This window comes from Canis lupus, chromosome 17 (assembly GCF_048164855.1).
Source record: "Canis lupus baileyi chromosome 17, mCanLup2.hap1, whole genome shotgun sequence".
In the NCBI taxonomy this organism is placed as follows: domain Eukaryota; kingdom Metazoa; phylum Chordata; class Mammalia; order Carnivora; family Canidae; genus Canis; species Canis lupus.
Genome location: NC_132854.1, coordinates 56,854,992 through 56,874,079, shown reverse-complemented (window position 1 = coordinate 56,874,079; position 19,088 = coordinate 56,854,992). Strand labels below are relative to the sequence as shown.

The window sequence follows — 19,088 nt, the reverse complement described above, 5'->3', positions numbered from 1 at the left end:
TTTGGCCCAGGGCGTGATCCTGGAGTCCTGGGATCGAGTCCCGCATCGGGCTCCCTGCATGGAGCCTGCTTCTCCCTCTGCCTGTGTCTGTGTCTCTGCCTCTCTCTCTCTCTCTCTCTCTATGTCTATCATAAATAAAGATTTAAAAAAAAAACTTTTATGCTAAATAACTGAGCTATATAGTCAGGTGGAAATCAAGCACCAACATTATAGTGGCTTACGTTCTCATAAAGCAAAATTGCAAACAGCCTCTCACACATTTTAAAGGAACTGATGTACGCGGTTATACGGACCGTGCGCCATTCTACCGACCATAAACCTTGATTTTATTTGCTGTGATCTCTGAAATGGAGGTACGCTGCGGGACTGGTATCCTTTCTTCGTGGTTTACGAACAGCCTTGTAAGTAAGTAATTTTAACCACGGCCTTCAACAGTCTCTCTTTTAGGACTCTTTCATAAAACTGTCAAAGACACAAATGTCCTGTTATTTTCTCATGTTGTGTTTTTGCTCTTGGGAAACGGCCGGTACATACAAGTCAAGGCAGATAATCAACCCACCCCACCCCACCCCACCCCCGCCCCGGTGGTGGCCAATCAGGGTCTTGGCCAGTTCTGCTTCATCTCATGTGACTCCTGCTTGAGGGACCAGATCTTCCGGCTTCCTCCGCGCAGAGCGCTCAGGCACAGGCGCTGTGCTCTTGGGTCTTCCAAGGACACACCATGACATCTCCAGCAAACTGAACCGCCCTCTGAAAATGGTGTTTTCCTACACTCTTAGTTGCCTTCGTACCACTATCCTTCCTCCTTCCCTAACTCGCGGGAAGTTCAGAGCCTCTCAGATGGTACTTGGCACCAGGTGTAAGAAATGGCCACATGTCGACGAAGGACAATTTTAATCATCATTTCACGTGATAGGATTGTCTTGTCAATGGCATATTGGGTGGGCATTTGGGTTTATGCCAACTTAGCGGCCACATGTCAACCCGAGAAAGGATGGGAGGCTGAGCTGGGAGTCCTGAGCCGTGTCCTAGGCCGGGATGGGCATGCCACAGCCAGACATCAGGGTAGACCCTTTCCTGGGACCCTCTGTCATGGGCTTGTGAAAGCACCTCAATCTGGCACGTCATTGCTAAGGCTGGTCCCACACGGGCAGGGGTATGTTTACCTCATTCTTATGATCTCCACAGCACCCAGGTGACATCTGGCTTCGTAGGAAATTACAAATGGCCACTATTATGGCTAAGCTCCCACTACTAGGCATTACTCAGGGGTAAAAAAAAAAAAAAAAAAAAAAAAGTCTTCTATTTACACCATATGCTAAAAGCAATTTCAAATGAATTAAAGAATTAAATTTTTTTTAAAAAATATATCTCTCCTAATAAAACCGAGATAGGGGATCCCTGGGTGGCGCAGCGGTTTAGCGCCTGCCTTTGGCCCAGGGCGCGATCCTGGAGTCCCAGGATCGAATCCCACGTCGGGCTCCCTGCATGGAGCCTTCTCCCTCTGCCTGTGTCTCTGCCTCTCTCTCTATGTCTATCATAAACAATTAAAAATAAATTTAAAAAAATGAGATAAATAGTCTAGCATTTTCCCGTAGAAGTAAATGGAGAATTTTCTGAGCCTTAAAAAAAAAAAAAAAAAAGATATAAAAATCACAAAAGATAAAAACGATGGATCGCCTTAAGGTTCAAAGCCATGTGTCAAGGAACCCACAATAGTTCAAAAATAAACAAACTCCAAAAAAGTATCTGCATCAAATTACAAAGGGTTTTATATGACATGGGAGTTCAATAAATCACGGAGAAAAGCCGCACGAACACCGGGCGAGGACCGCAAACGGAAATCTGGAAAGGACGAGGCAAGGCCCCAGGCGGCCCGAGAGACCCTTTGCTCCTTTCCGCGGCGTTTGCTCATGTTTAGTCCGAGCGCTCCTGAGTCAGGAGCTCACGTTTCACGGGGCTACACTGTGCGCACTACACGCTTTCCACGGGGCCGATGCCCTAAACGAAGCCCTGCGTGCGATGCGACCCGTCTCCCTGATGACCGCGCGGGTCCCGCTGAGCAGGGCCGCTCCGGGGGCGCAGGCTCGAGGCCGGGCTGGGAGGGCCTGGGGGCTCCGGGGGGCGGGGGGAGCGCGAAGACCCAGCTGGCCGGGGCCTCGTGCGAGGCTCAGCTCTCGCAGGCCGCGTGTCCCGGAGCGTTCCAGCTGGCATTCCGCAGCTGCCCGGTCTCCGGGCTCCCGGAGCGGGTGCTGCGCGTGCCACGGGGGCGCGGGGACGTGACCCACGGGCTGCAGCCGCACAGCCGGGTCACCGGGGACGGGGACGGGCCACCTCGACCTGCCCTCGCCGTGCTCACGCCCGTCACCGTTGGGGGAGCCTGGGGCCTTCCCTGGGAAGGTGGCACCATCCGTGCTCCCTCTTCCAGCACCTTCCAGCACAGAGTCACAGAGTGGCATGTCACGCGGGGATGGGGCTTCGGGTCCCCATGCGCCCGCCTCGGGTCACAGCCACGCACAGGCCTGGGAAAGGCTGGCGGGCCGTCAACACTACCTGCTGCCTCAGGAAGATTCAGCTCCCCGCCCGCCCCCGAGCTTGGGGCCAATGCTGCAGATCTGTGTTGCTCTTTTTTTTTTTTTTAAGATTTATTTATTTATGACAGACACAGAGAGAGGGAGAGAGGCAGAGACACAGGCAGAGGGAGAAGCAGGCTCCATGCAGGGAGCCCGATGTGGGACTCGATCCCGGGACCCCAGGATCATGCCCTGGGCCGAAGGCAGGCGCTAAACCGCTGCGCCACCCAGGGCTCCCCTGCGTTGCTCATTTCTGTCCAACGCCGGGCAAGGTGGTCGCGCTACGGCTACGACAAAACGGAGACGCGGAGAGTTTAAATGACCCTGTTGGGGGCCGCGCGGCAGGCCCAGGCCCGGGATGTGGACGCGCGTCTGTGTCGGAGCCGGGGCTCGGTCTCCAGCACCTGGGCCCCGGGTCGGGAGGAGGCCTCTGGACCCTCGGAACCCGACCCGCAGGTGCCATCAAATGCACAGCTAGGTGGGGGCCAGAGAAGCCCCGGCTCGGGGACGGGCCACCTGGTTCGTCGGGCTTGTCTCCAGAGACAACGGGACACCGCGCCGGCAGGAGGCGTCCGGGGGGAGCATCACCGCGTGGCCGTGCCCCTTCCGTGCTCCCCGGGTTCCCCGACAGCCCCGCGCGACCTCATTCAGGTCAGCGCATCTCAGCCCGTTCCGTGTGCTTCTCAAACGCCAGCTCCTGCCACCGACGTGACAGTCCCTCAAGCACAACCGCCCGCGACGCCCTAGCGTTAGAGAGCGTCAGGGCCCCGTGTGCCACCTGGGCGCCCGGGCTCAGCGCAGGACCGGGACGGCGGCAGCTCCCGCGGACGGAGAGGCCGGCTTGTCCCTGTGCCTCCCAGCCATGGAGCCTCCCCCCGGAACACGCCATGGCCCCCCACACCCGCCCTCTCCCCCGTCCCTAACCCGCACCCCTCCCGGCCGCGCCTACCCATCTTCCAGGTCTCGCCTTAACATCCCAGGACCAGGAGGGCCTCGCAGGCCACCTGTTGCCTGCAGGGCTGGATCCCCTGCCACGGGCTTTCCAGAATCTCGAGCCACACTGAATTCGGTTTTGTCTGTCTACCAGGCCGGGGGGCCACACGGCCGCCTGCAGGCCAATTCAGTCCGCAGCCTGCTTCCGTAAGGGAGGCTCCTGGGACACGGCCACGTCGGTCCCTTTACAAGTCATCGGTGGCTCCTGCGGACGGCTAACAGCACGGCGGGGTAGCTGCAGCACGGACTGCGGAGCCCCAAAGCCTCAAGTGTTCACAACCTGCCACTTTACAGGGAAGATTTTGCTGAGTCCTGGTCCAGACTGCAAGAGTTTTGAAGACCTGGTCACGCCATCATGGTCACTTTTTTTTTTTTTTTTAATCCCCAAGACCTACCACAGAGCCTTACTCAAAGAGCGCGCGTTCAGTATTTGAAGAACGAACAGACGAACACAGGCACAAAGGAAATCACGTTGAAAAGCCACGGAACTGGACCCGGATAGTCTCAAAGAGGGAAAAAAGTGTATATTCTGCATCTCTGACTGGTCGTTGAGAACTGATTTCAGAACCCGAAGCCTAATTCTAAACCCAAATCTCTTGAAATACAATGATATTGAAATATTTTTTTCCACTTAATCCCAAACCACTTTCAGGCTCTTGAAAAATTAAAATTAAATTAAAATTTAATTAATTTAAAAAATTTTTTAAGGCTCTTGAAGTTTCGCTCCTCTGTCCATTATTCTACCCTGCAAGGTGAAACATCCTTTGTCCTTGTGTGTTGGCTTTCCAGCGCGGCATGGATTTTCGAGAGATAACCCGAGCCACCATGCACTCAATTTAAGTTCTCACAAATAAGCGGTTTCAGGGTATCCAGTGCCTTTTTTCTTACCTATCTCCTTGGTGCAATTCCTACTCAGCTGTCTTACGTTCGGTTCTGCAGGGCCTTCTCTCCACCAGCCTCGTTCCCTAAGTGTCTTGCCCAGAACAGCGAGCCGCGTGTGAACCACAAATCCATAAACAGAGGGAAGAGGAGCACCGGGGGGCTCAGCGGTGGAGCATCTGCCTCCGGCTCGGGTCGTGACCCCGGGGTCCCAGGATCGAGTCCCACATCGGGCTCCCTACATGGAGCCTGCTTCTCCCTCTGCCTGTGTCTCTGCCTCTCTCTGTGTCTCTGATGAATAAATAAATAAAATCTTAAAAAAAAAAAAAAAAACACCCAGAGGGAACAATCCATACATCAGCTGTGACACACTGTGGAAATCCTGACACTTGAGTGGTGACCTGCCAGCAACTGGAGGAGCTGGAGAAAGCCAATCTTCTATTTCAAAGAAAGGATATGAATAAACAGGTGGTTCTTTTTATCAGACACTGGAAGGAAGTAGTGGGAGAATGGTGTTTCTCATGTGAGGAAGGAGATTCGGGGTGCACATCTCAATCACACAACTAAATCCCCGAGCAGCTCTCCGACAGCAAGACATCACGCAAGCACACAAGCTGGTGGGTGGTACCTCGGGGAAGAACCATGGCGAGGCCTAATATTCTGAGTAGAAATGAACAGCCTGACAATGGACAAGACAGTTCATTCCAAGTTGTGCCCAAAGGGCTAAATTAATTGTGTTCTGCTGGTTGATTTAAAGAGAGAGAGAGAGAGATACCATCCAACAGACCCCAAGAGGGGCAGCACGGTAGGATACAAATACATTAACGACATGAGAAATGAAAGTGCATCCAGAGAATCCTTTGAGCCAGAGCTGAAATACGAACATAGCCCAAGAATGATGTCAAGTCAACACTGAAAATTAAATCTGATCTCACGTGATTGCTCTACCCAGTTGCTATGGATAGAATTTTCTTGCAGGTGCCACCCTGTGAGTCTGCTCTCTTCTTCCTACCCCTCCCAAAGAAGAAAAAAAGCAAAACCCAACAGAAGCCATCATTAAGGGAGGCCTCAGAGCACTGCAGAGCCAGATGGAAGCGCAGAGCTGCTCTGGGTGGGGTGCAAATCAGCGTATCGGTGTGGGCTGATGGAAACGTGGAATAATCACCCGAAACGTATTTATGAAGACAACTTATGGCTCAGGGTGCGCGTGAGACTTTGCACAAAGGGACTTTATTGTGTTACAGGTGGAAGAGCACAAGGTGGCGCCCACAATGGTTGAGTACATCTTGTGGGTTCCTTACACACAGCCCAGGTTAACCGGGTCACGTCCACACCCCTTGTATTTCCCCCAGTCAACACAGAATCAGGAGGGAAACCGCTCAGGTAACCCAACAAGGTGCTTTCACCTAAAGAACGTTACCTGTTAGAAAACCTGACCTAAGATTTAGCCACAAAGAATACGTATAAATAGTCTTCTGACTATGTGGGTTTTCCATATTCTCAAGTCCCTCTGGGCTCGTGGAAGTGTTCGGAAAAATACAATTATCTTCTTAGCAGCCGTCGACATAGACTCTTCACATCTCAGTAAGCTAGAAACTTATCTCGAAGAAGTTAACGTAATCATCTCCCAAAGCGAAGAAATGAATAGTATTTGGCAACTGGATGTAAGGTGGAGCGTAGGGAGAACTGAGCCACGGAGGAGGGCCTTCTCATGTTAGGAAGAGACATCCCAGAACCAGGAATGTCTTGGCCAAGACAAGATTCTAATGTTTTTTTTTCTCTTTTCTTTTAGTTACAAACGGATCACTTTGCTCCCAAAGCAGATAGAGTTACTAGGTGACCCTGTAAGCTTCCTCAAGACAGGAACAGCTTGCTAATGTCACTGGGCATCAAAGGCTCGAGGGAAATTTCACGTTGTTGGGGAAACTACATTCTTCTAAAATAAGAGCCAATCTTATTGTTGGCTCCGGCCACCGTGACCCAAGTCCTAGGATCAAGAATGTTCCATGACTCATGGCTTTATTTGAAAGAAAATACAGTCAAATCCATCACACTCTTGACCTGCAGTTACAATGTGATGGAGCCAAAAAACCAAAACGACCCATGACTGTACTTAAAAATAGAAATCCCCTCCAGAAACATGCTTTCCTTAGAGCTCAGGGCAGACCTAACAAGGAGCAAAAAGTAAAAATACGCGCGAGGTGACCTGCAAGCGAAGCCTCCAGGGGGTGCTCTGACAGCAAGGGACCCTTGATCCCTTGTGGCCCACTGCACAGCTGGAGGGGGGGTCATGCTGTAGGGCAGAGGGGCTCCCTTGGGTGGAGGGGAGCCACCCTCCCAGCCCCGGCTGCAGGAAGCAGGGAGGAATCCAGCCGCATGGCCAGCCAGGCAGGCAGTCGCGATGGGCTCTTTCAGCTTGTCCATCAGGGGATTCTTACAATTATGAGCCGAACTGGGGGCCCCATGCCAGCCTCGGAGCTCCTCCGCCAGCCGGCCCTCCTACACCTCGACGGCCAAGTGCTGGAGTAGACTGTTGGGGTTGGGTGTAAAAGATGGGGTCTGTAAAATCTTTCTTTCTTAGAAATGTATTTCCTAGTTCTGTAGAAATGGTTGTATTAGATGTTCTCTATCATTTAATAATATACTTGTGGACTAAAAGATGTAAGTGCTGTATAAAATCAGCCAATTATATCTGCCCTTATTGTGTTTGTCATTAGCCAGAATAGAAAGGCCTTTAAATATTGATTTTTTTTTTTTTAGAAAGCATTTGAATGTATTTTGTTTGGAATTGCATTTATTCAATCAAGTATTTAATTAGTGCTAAATGTGAGCTGGACCCTGTTGCTAAGCCCCAGCAAGCAATCATATCTTAGATAGGGTTAAAACCCCCAGTAAAATTGCCATATTGCACATGTCTTAATGAAGTTTGAATGTTCATCCAAACATTCTCCATGCGCTGATAGAGCCCCTCTGCTCCTGTTCTGGAACCCTCTTCGGCTCCCCCCTGGCCAGCGGGAGGGAGGAAGCCTGGGCCTGGCACCTGGCGGCTGGCCCGAGAGCCGGCTAATGGGTCACTGGGGGCGGGGGGGGTCCCCGAGACGGATCGGGGGGCGCGTGCAGACGCTAGGCGGCCAGAACGCTCCAGCGGTAAGTGACCAAGGCCAGAATGACAAAGAGAATATGGACAAGACAGAAGCTCAGAAGGTCCCTGGAGCGGAGGGCAGAGCTCGGTCGTGGGGCTTTGTCCCCAAGTGCCAGCAGAGCGCCAACAGTCTTTCGAATGTGACGGAAGTCCAACTGCAGGACGTCACACGGAGAGCACAGGTCGGCCTAGTCCGGGGACAGCCATCGGGACAGAAAGAGACAGTGCACACGGTTAACATCCGCCGAGGAGCAGCTGCAAAGATGCACACTTTTTTTTTTTTTTTTTTTTTGCCTCCTAGCAAATGGCAAGAGCCACCCCTTATGTCCACGCACCGACAGCAACTGCCTCACCCGCCGCTGCAGGAGCGGGGCGCAGTCCGTGGGTCCGGTGCCACCTTGTACCCTCCAGGCCCCGCCTGGCGCCCGAACAGCGGGCCCGGGGAAGGGCAGCCCGAGCTCGCCGATGGCACGAAAGTCAGCACCTCTTTCTGCACTAGGGGCACTCAGGACACGACCTACGGGAAAGATGGGAACCCCCAGGGCGGCCCCCCACCTGTCCTCACCGCCCCCCACGCATTCTTCAGCCTCAACACCGAGGGCACCAAAGTGCCCCTCCCTAAAAGGTCACCTAAGCCATGTCCAGGTTAGGGCGGCTCATAAACCCTGGGGAATGCTGGCTGCAAACATGTCCCCGCACGTGCCACAGAGGCCCCTGCATTTCGTGCACCTGTAGCCACACGGGGGTCCAAAGTCTGGGGGGGGGTCTCCTAACTTAGACGTGCGGTTGGGGTAAAACGTGAGACGCCCGCGTGGGGCTGTTACGTAAATGCCTTCACCTCTGTACAGGTGTGTCGGGGGCACAGGTCTTCTGGGTCGGCCTCTGAGTATCTGCTGCCGTCAGGAAGCCAAAGGCCTCCTCATACACTGGGCTCCTGAACTGGAAATGACCCCAGCGTAACGTTACCGGAGATTATAATTTAATCCTAATTAATAGGATTAAGTGATCATTTAATTGATATTTCTATTTCGTAAATGCAGCTTTAGTTCGAATTTGGTGAAGCATCTAAAACACGTGCAATATGTATTTTACAACATACTTTGCTACAATTTTGCCCTTTATTTTAGCCTCATTGCTAAGCAGAGGCAAATCCCAGAGCCGCTGAGTCTAAGGTAGAGACGCTGACTTGTTTTATCCCCTGAAGTTAGCTCGGTGCCCTCGGATAAATAGGAATATTATGGTACCAAGTGGGGTGCCGAAGAGCAAAAACATTCTACTCTTACGTTAATTTATGAAGGTAGAGATGCTGCTCTTAAGATTTTTTAAAGATCCTGAGTCATGTCCTATCTGTTCAGATCACGCGTCTTTTCTCAGTGGATTTGGAGGAATCAAACTACCACTGTTATTTTCCTGAGAATGGAAACAGCTACACACAGATCTGATTTCACTGGGGGAGAGACGCTGATCGAGCATTAGCAGGTGGGGAAACATCTAAGGAAAGAAGTTTCTATTGCAATAAGAATTCTCTATTGCAATGTTGTGCTTTAACCAGTGAAATCTGAGCAAAGCAGACAGAAGACAGGAGGCATCCACAAACCGAAAAGTGATTTCCACAAAAGTGGGTATTTCCATGTTAAAAGCAAATCATTCCAGCTCCGGTGTCTATCTGAATACACCTGCTGGAACCCTATGGAAATGTCTGGGCTGCTCCCCACCAAAGAACTGGGGTCGGGTTGTCCTTGCAGTGTTCTTCAGGAGCACACTTCTGGCACGGGGGAGCCAGCACAGACCATCCTCCTCCTCCTGGAATTAATTTTGCGACGCCACAGATTCTGGGCTTTATTCAGATTCAAGTGGGGGACGGCCCAGACCCACAGTCCATGGTGGTTGGTTTAGACTGAATCATGGCCTCTAAAGGGAAAGGTGTGGGTCTAACTAGGATTGTCTGGTAGGTAAAAGCTGAAATCACCGTAACGGGGGAGTGCAGGGTGCAGGGGGCCCTCTGAGACTTGCACGCTGACCTGTCCCACAGCCCACAGCCCACAGCCATCAGAGCAGCCCCTGCAGGGACGCTGGGCTAGGAACCAGGGCTGAAACCCCTGGGAGGAACGGATGTTCTGCCCCTTGTGCCTACCAAACCACAGTCGTAATGAGAGGGACTTAAGAGATTATACATTTCTTATCTTAAAATTAAAATAGGAAAATGCTGAAGAGGAAGAAAATTTATTTTTTTAATTAATTTTTTTTTTTGAGGAAGAAAATTTAATAAGGGGCAAAATTTCACTCGGTATTACAAGGCATCGGTAATTACGGTAGGGCATTTGAAAAACCCAGTTAAGGGGATCCCTGGGTGGCTCAGCAGTTTAGGACCTGCCTTCGGCCCAGGACGTGATGCTGGAGCCCTGGGATCGAGTCCTGTATCGGGCTCCCTGCAGGAAGCCTGCTTCTCCCTCTGCCTGTGTCTCTGCCTCTCTCTCTCTGATGAATAAATAAATAAAATCTTAAAAAAAAAAAAAGTGAAGTAAACCCAGTTAATACACGCAGAGTCCTCACAGGCAAGTGTGGCTGCTAATCCCCACCACGCAGAACAGAATTCACAACCCCAAGAGGTGAACGACCACTTTCTCTTAGAGTCAACACGAGAATGTGTGACGAAGCTTTCTGGGTTCAAGACTGGCCCAGCTCCCCCAAACAGAATATAGACAGGTCAGGGAAAAGGTCTGGTTTATAAATGTTCTGATGGTCACAGAGTCTAAATTCTAGGAGATTTAGAATATATTCAATGTATTTAAATATTTTAATTTTTAAGGCGACCATACTTGCAAAGTATTTTTTAAAATCTCAGATAACAAAGCTCAGGAATGTTGACAGCCATTCTGAACCTTTAAAGGGCTGACAGACGAGGTCCTAATCTGATGGGAGTGGGGTAATGCAGGGCTTCCAGAATTTTCTCCAAATATATGAGAATTTATATCAATTTTATGGACTTACAGGGTAACTATTTTATCAGTGAGCCACTTTACCTAGAACTGTAATTAAAGATGCTGCTTCTAAAATGTTTATTCTCAACAATGCACAGATGAAAGGCTGCTGGACTGCTGACCTCAGAGACCCTGCCAGCAGGAGACACGCGGCGGGAAAGGAGTCTTACATTCTCAGTGATAAACACAAACCACCTGGAAGAAGGGTGCCTGATTTTACACACCAGAGATGGACCCTTCTTAATAAATTATGAATTTAAAAATTGCTGTTAATTAAAATGGTAAATGTGTCCATCTGCCCCTCTGGTTCTTCGGCCTCAGAATTAACCAGTATGAATAGAAAATTACAAAGCTTTGTAATAATAATCTCATCCCATCCCCCAAAAGCTTTTACTAGTTATGACTTAAATTGAGGCTCAAGTTACTGATTAGGGGGAAGAAGACAGACATAAAGTTCAAAGAGGGAGAACTCGTTTCTCCCGTTCTCAAGGTTAAAACAACAACGAAAAAGAGTAGCTTCAATTTACAGAATGTATGTCAATAAAGAAAAAAAATCATATTAGTTACAAATTTCCTTAAACCCTCAGCAACAGTAGGGAAGTGACTACTGTTACCTTCAGACCCTGTATCTCATCATAAAAAAATAAATTAAAAAGAAAAACAAGAAAAGGCAAATATGAAAAGTATTAAAGAAGACTCAGCCGTAAATAACGTCAACATGACCCACTACATCTGTTAGAATCCGAACACACTCCAGGATTTTACTTTTAACTGCATTTGGCCCATGCAGAAGCCGAGGGATACCCTCCAGTCCTGGGAGGGCAGGTGGGGGCCCGGAACCGCCAACCTGTCCTGGAGCTGCTGCCCTTCATCCTCTTCTCTGTTCTCCCTCTGCAGACGGTAAGGACTATGAAGGGCACAAAACGCATTTCCTATAAGTTCCCTCCTCCTCTAAAGACGGCATGTCTCTTAGGTTAAGGACCTTGCTCCTTACAGAGGTCTGAGGCCAAGGTTACTTACTGAAAACAGAGTAGAAAAATTTCCCTGGTGAACAACAACAAAAAAAATCTATTTTCGAATATTTTTAATGATTCATAAATCAGAGGTTTCTGTTGACCCGCGACAACACTAGTAAGAGCCCCAAACAACCCGAAATTTGGATCAATTTGGAAACCCCCCACAGCCAACCATGAATCTTCTATGACAAGTTTAGAGGCCAAGGAAAGAAGCCTCAGTGTGTCCAATAACAGCCTCATGACTGTGACTGAAGTCAGGTTCTTGGGGGACACAAAGAACATATCCTCAGGCGTTCGAAAGCCCACCAAGGGTCGGCCTGTCTTCAAGATCAAGTTGATGCTTGCGCCAGACGTCAAAGGCGGCTTTGCACAGTCTGACTCCTGGCATCAGTACCCGCAGGGGCTCTGCAGGGCGCTGGCACCCTCACACAATCCCAGGTTCTCCAAGGCACCATGATGCACCTGTGGTTCACTCTTCTACCCTGAAGCAGGGGAAGCAACTGTGGAGCTGCAGGATACAGGGGAGCTTTCACGGAATCTTACAGCTTGGAGAATCTTAGTACCCTGATGACTTTCAAGCTATGTTTAGCCACAGGATACATTTTTCCCCCCAAAGAAAATATGAGCTGGGAAGTCAGTATCTGCTATGGACAAAGGAGCCACTGCTCTGGCGGGTGCGAGGGGGCGGGAACGGTCTGTAGTCTCCCCCCTTGGCTTTGCCTCACCTGCTGTGCCGGCCATTCGAAAGACTCCAGGGCTCTGAAGAACGTGGCCTGAATTTACTGCTCAAGTCCAACACCTGCAGTTTGCAGGGCGAGGAACTGGGTCACAGAGAGCCGGGTTCCAACGCCACCTCTGCAGCTACCAGCTGGGAGCGTGAGCTTAGGAAATTATTAAACCGCTCTGGACTGCAGTTTCCTCGGAGCGTGGCAATAAAATATTGACCCCCAACCCTCCACGGTGAGCATTTAAGATGATGCACGTAAAGGAAGTCCTCAATACGCAGTTAACCACTGCTAATTTTAAGGAGTCGGCCTCAAAACCAGTTAACAGCACAGGAAGGGACAACTGACCCCCCACCTTGTGCATTCCCTCCCTCTGCTCACAGATCCCCTTCACCCACTCGCTCTTCTCCTTCAGGGTTATAGTCACTCTGTTTGTGTCCCTTTAGTTGAGGGACTGGTCCCCCAAACCAAAACCAAGACACTCCCCCCCAGTGCACCAGAAATGGGCAGTGGGGAGGAAAATGATCTCCACTGAAATAACTATGGGAAGGAACGTCATCCCCTCCACTGAGAAAGAAGCTTGCCCCCAAGTGCTGCTTCTGGTTCATCTTTAAGGACATCTCCTTGAGGCAAACCTCTATCTCATTAGCCTCTACCTCACCCCAAATCCTTCTCGGCTGATGGCATGGAAGTCTCCGGTCACCCCAAGAGAACTGCTGCAGATCCCTATCGCTAACTTCTTCCTGTGATCTCATCGTCCTTCCATCAGTAGCAGCTGCTGTCCCAAGTCCTGTCTGTTCCCCTGCACGTAAGGAGCCAAGGGTGTCCATCCAGCCTTAAGCAACGTCACAAACAACACCCAGGGGTCTGGAGTTGTCTCCCCTGTCCCCATTTGCTAACCTTCTGCGAAGGCACTGACCGGCTGCTTACACCGTCTGTAATTCTGGATGCGGCCAAGGGAAGGAGGCACATTTCCAGGCGAGCCGCACCAGAACCTCTCTACCAAAGGGCAAGACGCATCGTGAGCCTTGACGGACCCGAGGCATATGGCCGTGACGGTGTCCATGGGGACTTCTAATGAAAATGGAATAAACTATGACCATTGGAACCATTTAAAAATTGCTTCCGTCCCTTCAGATGACTTTATTTGTAAAAATTTAACTGAATCTGTTCAGCAAATACATTGCACATGTAGGAATGTGCAGAAATCACATAAGGGGCGGACGCTGACGCTGAAGCCTGGTGGTTTCAAACAGTGATCCTATTACAAAGGACAAGAAACCCAGAGCTTAGACCACGGCTGTGACTCTTCAGCCTCTACAGGACGATTCATCATTGTCAGCATTTAGCTTATAAGATACAGATCTCAAGATCTCTGGGACTTACAAGGGTATGTGAGTAGGTAAGTAAGGGATGGAGAAGAGAGCGGGAAAACTTACACCAAGGAATTAACTATATTTGGGGCTGGGTAATCAAGGCCTATTTTGTTACCCAAATATTAAGTGTGATGCAATTAAGAAAACCTAACAGTATCGGTTCTCTGTTTTTCTAGGTACCAGTCTGATCGTAAATGGAGAATTTATGCGCTTAGGCTTGTGGGAGAATTGCTTTTGTAGTGCAAATAATTAATTGCAGCGTGCCACATACACGTTAAAACATAATCCCCTTCAGTAGGGAAAGAAGCGTATCTGAGGGAGAAGAGGGTCGTTTTTCCCCCTCCCCCGGCTCACTATGCCATTCCCTGATTAAAAGAGCTGCTCATTTCCAATCATGCATTCTGTGAGATGAAACTAAGTTCCCTCGAGTGTACGGGATGATTTGCCAATCGCCTTCCAAGGGCAATTTCTAATTTTCCACTAGAATATTCCTTCCTTCCTTTAACATGTCTCATTAAGAAGTTCAATTGCTACCTAACCAACAGACTTTGGTAGCACAAAGCTTAATGTAACACTAGTCACCAGTAAAATGCTACTGGCGTATCCATGGGGATGGATATATATGTACACACACACACACAAGCGTGCACGCAACCACACGTGCACGTTACACACGATGCAAAACTGCAATCTCACCTCAAATCTTAAAAAGAAATCCCAAAGGTAGCCTAAGTGATATATGTCTTACTAAGCACTGGCAAATGGGACCCTGGCAAAAAAAGGTTATTCATTCCCCGTAACACAATCTTCTTCCGAAATTACCAACGGCTGATTAGTGCAAGGGGCACTTCGCTAGGGGCATAATTCAGAAATGATGAAAAATTTTTCTCTGCATATTATGGTAATTTAATTTTCTCTTCCCTACCTTAAGAGAAAATTGTAATTAGCCAACCTTTACTCACAACACTCGGTTAAGGACATTTCCATTTCGTTTTGTATCACCATAAGCAACCCCCCCCAAAAAAAATCTGATGAGTTTAAAGGTGTCACAGGGGATGAGGCCGTAATTCATCAGTGCTTTCTAGCACAGACACAGATAATTTATCCTCTGGAACTTGGTATGATAGTTTTGATTCGCGCATGGAAATCTTATTAGCCTGTGATGGAGTCAAACCATTAATAATAGTTTGTGTATGAGAATTTGCACAAATATTTGACACCAAGAACGTAGATGCAATATTAAAACGTACACATGCAATACAGACACACAGATTAACAGCGTTGAAAGACGTCTGGATTGATCACAGACATTTAGTCCGTCATACGAAGATTACACTCTTTTTATAAACAGGAATTTATAAGCTTTTCTTAAAGGATATAGTTCTGACATAATGATGCTTATGTAGTTCTTTCCTTGTCTTCAAATAAGATTAAGAATGGCACCACTAACCTCTCATCTTTGAACCTTAATAAGCTAAAAGATAGAGGGGGGGGGGAGGCAAAGGAAGGAGGGAAGGGAAGAAGGGAAGGAAGGAAAGATAAGGGGAAAAAGAGGAAGATGGGAAGGAGGGAGGGAGACTAAGCCTTTCTCAAGGGTCCAATACCTAACTCCTATCACTCAGTAGGATTACGATGCAATGTGATTCCTTCAGATACTCATAAGCACTATTTCATGACGGTTTATAGTTACTTTATCCCAGCATATTAGAAAATTCAGAAGAAAAAATTTTTATAATGTAATTTCTGTCCACTTCCGTTTACCACAATGATGATAAACTTATCAACTTGCCCCCAAATTCTGAGTGGATTGGGCTTCTGTCTCCCTAAGAAATCATTTTATTTTTTTAAATTTTATTTTTATTTTTTAAGAAATCATTGTATGTTACTAACAGGAAAGTCTTTAAAAGCCCCAGATTAGCCGTCAGGCTGAGGCTGAGGCTGGGGCTTTAGCTTAGGAGAAAGAGAAAGTAGCCAAGCACAGTTGGGCGAGCTACAGGGAGTGCCAGTGGGGTCTACGGCGGACTAACGGGGGAAATGGAACCGCAGATAACAAATTACATAGCAACATACATTGTTATTATTATTGGTAATGATTGATTATAATAATAACAATAATTATGATGTTTTCAGTGTTGACTATTTTGGTCCACATACCCCAAAATGCAACCACATGGAACGGAAACCAACTAGTTAGTGGTCAGTTACGGGTCTGCTTTGCTTACGAGCCACGGGTAAGGAAAACCAACAGCTCCAAAATTCTACCCTATGGAACCTGCCAGAAGGCTCACTGCAGCCACAGTCATTTCTGCTCTTGGAGTAGAGAATCAAGCTAACTACAGGTTTTTCTCAAGGATGGAATTTTGCATTTATTTCAAAACCTGAAATGAATGATATTCCCTTTTCCCTCAGTGTTGACCATACAGCTATAAGCCATTTTAATCTCACTGAGATAGAGGAATTTAAACTAAAATTTTAGATAGCTGATTTAATATTATTCTCCAAGAAAGGGCTGAGACTAAAAAAGGAGGTGCAAAGCTGTGCATCCATTGGTGGGTTCAAACACATATGTGAAATGAAATCTATACCAAAGCATAGTTAATTGGGATAAGTTTGACATTACCTCTGGCACTCCTAATTTTCGGCATGCTTCCAAAAAGTTTTCCACATTTCTTCTGCATTTGGCCATGCTAAGTTTGGGCTATAAATACAAATACGCAGAAATAATGAATAATTAAAAGAGAAATAGTTTTAGTAACAGGTTAAATTTTAAACTTTCAAGATGTCACAAGCAATACGCGTTCATTAGAGGAAAAAAAAATATACAAGCAAATAGAAGACCATAAATATCATCCAGATATATCCACCAAGAGAGAAGGAACTATTAACATTTTGGATTATATTTTTCCAGACACTGTAGATGTGTGTATGTGTATGTGTGTGTAAAGATGACGTAAATGGGGCACCTGGCTGGCTCAGTCGGTACCGCATGCAACTCTTGATCTTGGGGCTGTGGGTTTAAGCCCTACCCTGGGTGTAGATATTACTTAGAATTATATCTTTAAAAAATGTACATACGTACATTTATACAACATATGTACAAACATAGATATTTATATAAGCAGAATTTCTGCATGTGTGCTTACGTGTATAATGTATGTGCATACATGCAAATTTCTGCGTATTTGTGTAAACACACACACGCTTAGCATACTCTTGTGTAATCTGCTCCAGTTCATCTACAAATATGCCATAAGCATCAATCGTTCCCATCAGCAGATAGATTTCTGTATGAAGGGTTAAATTCAGGAGGTCAATTAATCTCCTTCCCACCAGAGCAACGGGTTTAACAAGAAAAGAGGCAACACAGGGGTAAACAGCATAAAGATGCTGGGATGCCCAGGACCCAATCAACTGTGGTTACAGATCACCTCTAAGGTGTGGCATAGAAAAGGGTACATCTGATTCATACATTTTAATTTTTACGTGGTAGGTTTAAAACTGTACTGTTGAATTTTAATATTTCCCTCTTAATTCCCTTAAAAAGGGGGTACCACGGGGAGAGCTGCTCATCATTCTGAGATGCTAGTATTTGTCTCTCCAGTTCTCCGGGCCCGTTATCTCCCTTCATATACTCATTATTTAGGTGGGGGAGTCTGTTCTGAAACTCCAAAGACGCCCAAGCCATTCGCAATCATTAGGTCAACCCAGTAGAGTCGGTGAACTACACAGAGAGAATTTCCCACTTCTGGAAGTGAGGGAGGGCCCACTATACGACTGTTGCCTGGGTTTAGGTCAGAAAAGCACTTACTACCCACACAACAGTTTCTTGAATGAAAAATCGAAGGCTTGATGCTGACAATAATGTGGGTAGGGAAGGCATCCACTGCATTGCTGGTGTGACTACGATGGTGCACGCCGAGCGTTGGCTCTGGGTCATATACCCCACTTGGGGCTAAGTGCACACCTGTGGAAGCCAAACACACAACCCTCATGGTCGCTGAGCTCTCTGGTCTAGTTGGAAATATTAGTAAGTAAGTAAGTAAGTAAGTAAGTAGATGACAGGGACACCTGGGTGGCTCAGCGGCTGAGCGTCTACCTTGGGCTCAGGTCGTGACCCTGGGGTCCTGGGATCGAGTCCCGATCAGGCTCCCCACATGGAGCCTGCTTCTCCCTCTGCCTGTGTCTGCTTCTTTCTGTGTGTCTCTCTCTCATGAATAAATAAATAAAATCTTTAAAAAATAAATCCAAAATTCTGATATTCAAAATCTACTATTCTTCATTTATAGGAAAAAAAATAAAATAAAGAAGATGAGAGTATAGTAGGTAGAGGTCTTCATTGGGAGATGTCCTGAGGGAGCAAAAAACCAAGGAAAAGAATCGAACTCGGTTCTAAGGGGTCAAGGATGGCGTGGCTCCTGTAGACACTGAAGTATAGGAGAAATGGAGCCGGTGAGGCTGCGAGGTGAGGAGAGCTGCAGAGAGGGAGGGCGCAGCCTTCCTGGGAGAGCACGGCCCCTGAGACACTGCAGTGGCCACGACGGGGTACACCAGGCCCAAAAGCACAGGTTCCAGAGCTGTCGCACGGCTGGGCTGCTCCAAGGGTGCTTCCAGATGCCCACGAAGAATGTCTGGTAAGTGGACATTTGGAAACAGCCCATATTTCTAGAGGAAAACTATGACCCGATAACCTGAGCTAAGATATATTAACAGTCATTAAAATGGACACTTACTGGAGAACGTTAATGGCATGAGGAAATCTTTAGGCTTTAATAAATTTTAAAAACTACCAAATGGCATACAGGAGGAGCTCATTAATTCAGAAACAACTTAAATGCAGAAAGGATGCTAGTGGTTAGTAAAGAAGCCAAAATGTTAACAGTGGTGGTCTTTGGCTTATGGAATAAAGTTTTTTCTTTTTTTAAAATTTCTGCATTTCTCTATTTTCTCTAGTTGGACATTACTTCCTATTGTTTTCTCATTTAAAAAAATCTATTTTAAAAAAGAAAATAGGGGGCAGCCCGGGTGGCTCAGCGGTTTAGTGCTGCCTGAAGCCCAGGGTGTGATCCTGGAGTCCCGGGATCAAGTCCCACATCTGGCTCTTTGCATGGAGCCTGCTTCTCCCTCTGCCTGTGTCTCTGCCTCTCTCTCTCCTCTCTGTGCTCCTCATGAATAAATAAATAAAATCTTTAAAAAAAAAAAAAAAAAAAGAAAAAGAAGGGCACCTGAGTGGCTCAGGTGGTTAAACGTTTGCCTCAGGTCATGATCTCGGGGTCCCGGGGTGGAGCCCCACACTCAGCGGGGAGTCTCTCTCTCCCTCCCCCTGCTCACACTCTTTCTCTCAAATAAGTAAAATCTTAAAAAAAATTTTTTTTTAAAAAAGAAAGGAAGTTGACAACCAAAAGA

At 47.7% G+C, this 19,088-nt stretch overlaps 1 protein-coding gene across 4 annotated transcripts in view; it reads right to left on the bottom strand.

Annotated features, from left to right (window-relative positions):
• Window positions 1–19,088, bottom strand: part of LRCH1 (leucine rich repeats and calponin homology domain containing 1) — a 212,487-nt gene that overhangs the window by 2,896 nt on the left and 190,503 nt on the right. For 2 of the 4 annotated variants that reach the window (XM_072783082.1, XM_072783085.1), the window contains 2 exons: window positions 16,306–16,383; window positions 4,455–7,775 (listed from right to left, as the gene is read on the bottom strand). In XM_072783082.1, coding sequence (XP_072639183.1) covers window positions 7,569–7,775; window positions 16,306–16,383 — 285 coding nt within the window. In that variant the 3' untranslated portion in view covers window positions 4,455–7,568. The remainder of the gene's footprint in view (window positions 1–4,454; window positions 7,776–16,305; window positions 16,384–19,088) is intronic. The other 2 variants (XM_072783083.1, XM_072783086.1) reach the window with 1 other exon arrangement.